This window comes from Nannobrachium achirus, assembly GCF_963921795.1.
Source record: "Nannobrachium achirus genome assembly, chromosome: 3".
In the NCBI taxonomy this organism is placed as follows: Eukaryota; Metazoa; Chordata; class Actinopteri; order Myctophiformes; family Myctophidae; genus Nannobrachium; species Nannobrachium achirus.
Window position 1 is genome coordinate 76,299,732 of NC_137812.1, and position 6,842 is coordinate 76,306,573.

At 44.2% G+C, this 6,842-nt stretch overlaps 1 protein-coding gene across 1 annotated transcript in view; it reads right to left on the reverse strand.

Annotated features, from left to right (window-relative positions):
• Positions 1-6,119, reverse strand: part of LOC308282460 (phosphorylase b kinase regulatory subunit alpha, skeletal muscle isoform-like) — a gene marked incomplete at both ends in the record, with an annotated part of 71,051 nt that extends 64,932 nt beyond the window's left edge. The window contains 2 exons of the mRNA XM_080722806.1: positions 3,541-3,699; positions 6,042-6,119. Coding sequence (XP_080578932.1) covers positions 3,541-3,699; positions 6,042-6,119 — 237 coding nt within the window. The remainder of the gene's footprint in view (positions 1-3,540; positions 3,700-6,041) is intronic.
• Between the last annotated feature and the right edge of the window lie 723 nt (positions 6,120-6,842).

Genomic DNA, 6,842 nt, shown 5'->3' on the forward strand with positions numbered 1-6,842 from the left:
ATTAGAGGAGGTATTCTGCCACTCCATATTGAAACGGGTCGTTATGTTGGGTTGGATGAAGAAGAACGTATCTGTCAAATGTGTGATCTTAATGAAATAGAAAATGAGTATCATTTTGTTCTGTATTGTCCCTTCTATTCGGGACCCAGAGAAGAGTTGTTTAATAATATTGACGATATTTATATGTGGGATATCAGTGACTCACAACGTATTCACTGTCTATTTGAAAAACATGTATTTAAACTGGCAAACTACTTTGAGAAAGCCTGGGACTTGAGAAAAAAAGCATTGTACAACCAGTAGGGGTTAAGTACCATATGCTCTGTTTTGCTTTATTTTATTATTATTTTGTTTTCCCCCCGCTGGTATCTATGTTGTAGCCTATACTGGTAACGGATGTATAGAAAAAAAAGAAAAAGGAATGTATCTAAGAATATTGTAACCTTTCTGAAAAGGTGTCATATAATCCCATGAGGGATGGGCCACGAGGTGGCATGACACTCAAATAAAATTATTCATTCATTCATTCATTCATTCATTCATTCATTCATTCATTCTACTGCACATGTCTCCGCCACCGTTGCCTCGATCCATGCCAAACTTTGCACACACACTCCTTGGCTGCCAAACCACAAGCCCTCTTCTAGCGCCAACATGAGGCCCATTATTGCAAAACACATTTTTGGACACTGCTCCTAAAATCACACAAAGGGGTACACAGTATCTCTGCAGTCATGCCATCAACACACATCTGTCCCATCTAGCGCCACCATCAGGCCGATTTTTGCAAAACACATTTTTGCCCTAAAATCACGCACAGATTGTGGCCTAAAATTACACAAAGTGGTACACAGTATCTCTGCAGTCATGTCATCAACATGGATCTGTCCCATTTCCCATATTCCCTCCTGATTGGCTACCATTGCCTTCTAAAGTTTGTGTATGCGACCTGACGGTCCCTTATCTCCCAATTAGGGAGTCTTACTGGTAGTATTACCTTGCCTATTGCAGAGAGAGAGAGAGAGAGAGAGAGAGAGAGAGAGAGAGAGAGAGATCCTGACATTCACGGCTCGTTCAGCTGCAACCCGAAACCAAGACTTGTGGCCCTTGGCATTTAGACGGACGCACGCACGCACGCACGCACGCACGCACGCACGCACGCACGCACGCACGCACACACGCACACACGCACACACACACACACACACACACACACACACACAGAGATCTTTCTAGGCAGCTCTCCAGTGAGACAGTAAACTTGTTGCTGGAGGAACTGAAGCTACAGTATCAGTTTCACTGCTGTCGGGGTAGATGTCCAAAACGTTGTTTTATTGTCTGTCTATCTGATAGTGAAAACATTAGCTGTGTGTCTGGTAGATGTCCAAAACGTTGTTTTATTGTCTGTCTAATAGAACCACCATGTATGTCCACTATCTATCTGATACAGTGAAAACATTAGCTGTGTTTACATGGACACTTTAAATCGGGTTAATACAAGATTTAAAATAAACCAGATTGAAATTCTCCATGACCATGTACAGTATACACCTAAATAAACCCCATCAAGCCTAACCTGATTTAAAGGGATATTCCACTTTCAAAAAAACCTTTTGTCATTGTATGGTCTAATCAGGCTTGTATGAACACCCTGAACAGTTTTTAATTTTCTTCATTCAGTATTTAGATATTTGATGTAAATGTTATCTGGCAGGGCTTCTCCCACACACACACTCATTGTAACTTCAAACTCCATTTTAACCATGATAGATTCATTAAAAACACTCATTATTTTTTCTGGTGACTCATACTACCCTCCTAATACGTGAGCAGGCCGTGTTTTTTCCATAACGTTTTTCATGTATTTTTAATATATTTTTATTGTATTACATTTTTTCCATTTTCCCAAAGAATTATTAAAAATACATGAAAAACGTTATGGAAAAAACACGGCCTGCTCACGTATTAGGAGGGTAGTATGAGTCACCAGAACAAATAATGGGTGTTTTTAATGAATCTACCATTGTTAAAATGGAGTTTGAAGTTACAATGAGTGTGTGTGGGGAGAGGCCCTGAGCCTGGAGGGCCAGATAACATTTACATCAAATATCTAAATACTGAATGAAGAAAATTAAAAACTGTTCAGGGTGTTCATACAAGCCTGATTGGACCATACAATGACAAAACGTTTTTTTGAAAGTGGAATATCCCTTTAAGTTCTAATGGGGTGTAGAAGGGTCTAGACCTTTTTACAACCCGATCAAACACCAGATCAGATTGATCTCACCACCACATGTAATCCAAAACCTTCAATCAGGTTTATTTTAATCAGATTGGAAGAAAGGTCCAGAAAACACTGTGAGCTTGTAGATCTGCTATTTTCACTGCTTACGTTTGTCGGGTGGAAACCTCATACCGGTACGTCCAAAACTGGTACTTTTCAGGATTCAAATTAAAACATGTGAGGTACTTTGTAAACCTGTTTCTTTTAAGTGATGTATAAATACAGTTTATTATTATTACAATCATCACAAATAAGGGGCACAGTGGCCTAATCGGTAATAATGTTGCCAGTTCGATTAGGGTTCCACACCCTAGGTGGGGTTGGCAAAAGGACTTTTCTGTGTGGAGTTTGCATGTTCTCCCCGTGTCTCCTAGGGTAGATACCCTCATAAAAAAAACATGCAGTAATCCTGGTCTCTATACTGCCTCCCCCTGGCCAGCCGGGGCACCTGATGGAGGGGAAAGGAACTGGTTGGAATAACGTGTTCCTTCCACGCGATACGTCCAACCGGGGAAACTCCCCCCTGTTAGGTGATAAGAAGAGGCTTGGACTCCTCATGCATAGAAGGAAGTTCAGGGCTCTGCCCAGGTTGGCAGAGGGAGAGCAGAGACCAGGATTACAGCTTATGCAACTGGGCACTGGGTGAAAAAATGGGTTACAAAATCGTGGGATATAAAAAAAAACACAAATAGCAGATCTACAAGCTTAAAAAAACATGTCTAGTATCAACTAGGGTATTCATTTATTAATTAGTTTATGCCCAACAATATGATGTTGAAGTTTAGCTTTGCTTGGAGCCCCGTAATTGCTATAGAGAGAGAGAGAGAGAGAGAGAGAGAGAGAGAGAGAGAGAGAGAGAGAGAGAGAGAGAGAGAGAGAGAGATGGGTGTTGTGATGACATGTGTTACCTGTAGTTACTTGTCCTCTGGTAAAGTAATGGGTGTTTACATGTGGTAGGCCTACCTGCTCCAGCTCGTAGGCCTCTAGTAAAGTAATGGGTGATGACATGTAGGCCTACCTGCTCCAGCTCGTAGGCCTCTAGTAAAGTAAGGTGTAGTGATGACATGTGGTAGGCCTACCTGCTCCAGCTCGTAGGCCTCTAGTAAAGTAAGGTATAGTGATGACATGTGGTAGGCCTACCTGTTCCAGCTCGTAGGCCTCTAGTAAAGTAATGGGTATTGATGACATGTGGTAGGCCTACCTGCTCCAGCTCGTAGGCCTCTAAAGTAATGGGTGTTTACATGTAGTAGGCCTACCTGCTCCAGCTCGTAGGCCTTGGCCTTGTCCTCGTCACGGTCAGCGTTCTTGCGGTAGGCCAGGCTGAGGCCCCAGACTGACAGGATGCCGTAGACGTTGTCTCTGACCCACGCATGAGGAGAGTCCTCACAGCCTGGGAGGAGGCCTGTTACTGGGTCCTGATGGACACACAACACAATACAATACAATACAATACATGAGGAGAGTCCTCACAGCCTGGGAGGAGGCCTGTCACTGGGTCCTGATGGACACACAACACATACAATACATGAGGAGAGTCCTCACAGCCTGGGAGCAGGCCTGTCACTGGGTCCTGATGGACACACAACACATACAATACAATACATGAGGAGAGTCCTCACAGCCTGGGAGCAGGCCTGTTACTGGGTCCTAAAGGACACACACACACACACACGCACATACATACATAAATACAGACACACACGCACACACTTGTGAGGACATTTTACAGTTTACCGTTTAGGCATTTAGCACGTTCTTAATCCAGAGCAATTTACAATAAGCAAGATAATACATCAACACATCAAATGCATAGAAATATCAATCTAGACAAAAATAGGCTATGGGTTTAGGAAGAGGTGAACATGAGGTCATGGGGGAGGTTTATGGATGGGGACAGAGGACATGTATGTCACATAATGTTGTTTCAAGTCTTCAGCTCTTTTCCTACAAAATTGCAAATGCAGTTTTTCCTTTCAAAGTTTTTCCTTTCAATACAAAGCATACTTTTGCAGAAACCCGCAAATGTCAAGAAACCACTCCATTCCCATTGAAAAGTAGAATCCACCTTTACCTTGACGAGCACTAACAGTTGAGCCATTACATTTTGTATAAGATGGTTCAATTGTGAAAATAGCCGATCTACATGCTCACGCCGCCTCGTGTTGCGGGCACTGTGAGCATGTAGATCTGCTATTTTCACAATTTCTGCCTCTAATATTTGACAATTTGGCCAATGTTTAATTTGTAATTTTAGAGGTATTAAAAAGTCCAAATTGTCACTTTAGAAATGTGCAGATACCCTCTATACGCTTAAACTTTATGTTGGTTTGTTTACTGTTGAGAGAGACAACAATGTTTCACATTAGGTTACTCATCTGGGGAACCCCCAAAATAATTTGGGGACACCTCTGGGGGTCCCGACCCACAGGTTGAGAACCACTGCTTTGGATAACCAGCAAACACGGCTGCACGCACGCACGCACGCACGCACGCACGCACGCACGCACGCACGCACGCACGCACGCGCACACACACGCGCACACACACACACACACACACACACACACACACACACACACACACACACACACACACACACACACACACACACACACACACACACACACACACACACACACACACACACACACACACACCTGGCTCCGCCCATAGACCCGCCCACTCTCTGAGCGGACTGGTTCAGCGCAGAGTCTGAAATCAGGCTACCACGCACACGAATCGCACACGCGCGCACACACACACACACACACACACACACACACACACACACACACACACACACACACACACACACACACACACACACACACACACACACACACACACACACACACACACACACACACACTTACAGATGCCATTTCAAAACTTCACACGTCCTAAAACTGCCAAGACAGTAGATTTCCAAGGGATTTGCAGAACATTGAGCTTGTAGATCAGATAGTTTTACTGTTTATTTTGTAACAGAGGTGATCCCAAACTCCCCACCCGTGTTTGAACCCGGGTCTCCCGCACGAAAGTCCAATATCTTAACCATTACTCTAAAGAAATATTGCTATGGAACAAGGACAGATACTTTTGAGGCTTCAGGCTTCAGGTTGGTGCTGTGACTCTGTCCACCACTCTCCATAAATATTTGAAAGTGAGAAAGAAAATTTGCATTTGCAGGCAGTGGCGGATCCAGAGAATTGTGACTGGGGGGGCAATGGAGGAGCTGGCTTTTGACTGTAGGTGATTGGATAGGGTTTTTGTGAGGCTAAAGATGCTTTCCAGCATAAAAAAGTACAGTTTTATAGTATGGTTTACATAGAAGTCATCAATGGTCTTTCAGATATTCATATATATATATTTAATTTATTTGTTCCTTAAATATTTTTCATCACAATTAGGTGTGTGGGGGTGGGGGGGCTTAGGGGGTGCTAAGCCTTCACCACTGTTTGCAAGAACATGTCAGAAAAAAAAAAACAGTAAAGTTGAAAGGGCACATCTGTATTCTGTACACACCAGGCACAAGAGGGGGCCGGGCCCCCCTCACGCGGACCACATTGCCCCTCCCCCGCACATCCGTGAAACCGGTTGTTACCGAGTTGCAAACACAGCTTTCTTGAAACACACATTTGCATATTTATGGTCGCAACCTTCACTTTAAGCTCACGGCCCCCGAATAAGCCTTGATCCTCCTGCCCCCCCCCCCCCCAGCCACACACACCCCCACCGTGCATGCATGCCTCCCTACCTGATGTTTAAGGATGGTCTTCTGGACGTTGCGAGCATAATTGTCCAGTTTAACCCCAGAGTTACTCCTGCTCCTCATCCTGTCTGTCTGTCTGTCTGTGTGTCTGTCTGTCTGTCTGTCAGTCAGTCAGTCAGTCAGTCAGTCAGTCAGTCAGTCAGTCAGTCAGTCAGTCAGTCAGTCAGTCAGTCAGTCTGTCAGTCAGGTAAGTGGTCTCTGTGTCAGTGCAGGTGTACAGAGAACCTGTCCATATGTGTGTCTGTCTCTCTGTCTGTGTCTCCAATGTTGTGGTCTGCCCTGTCCCCCCCCCCCCCCCTCTCTCTCTCTCTGGCCTGTGGTTAGCAGGCCTCCTGGCCTCAGTAAATGTCAGGGTGCCTCACAGATCGAGTGTGGATCCGCGTCCACAAATAGAACAGTTTAGTGGGTTGCCTAACTGTGTAACTGTCAGGGGGTCAACACGTTGGAACACGCTGCTCTGCTCGCCTGACCAATTAACCACTAACTAATTACCCAACTAATTAACCACTAACTAATTACCTAACTAATTAACCACTAACTAATCACCTAACTAATCACCTAACTAATTAACCACTAACTAATTACCCAACCAATTAACCACTAACTAATTACCTAACTAATTAACCACTTCAACCCCAGGGTCCTCAACCTGTGGGGCGGGACCCCAGGGGGGTCCCCAAATGATTAACTTAATGTGCAACATTGTTTTCTCACTCAACAGTAAACAAACCAACATAAAGTTTAAGTGTATAGACGGTGTCTGCACATTTCTAAAGTGACAATTTA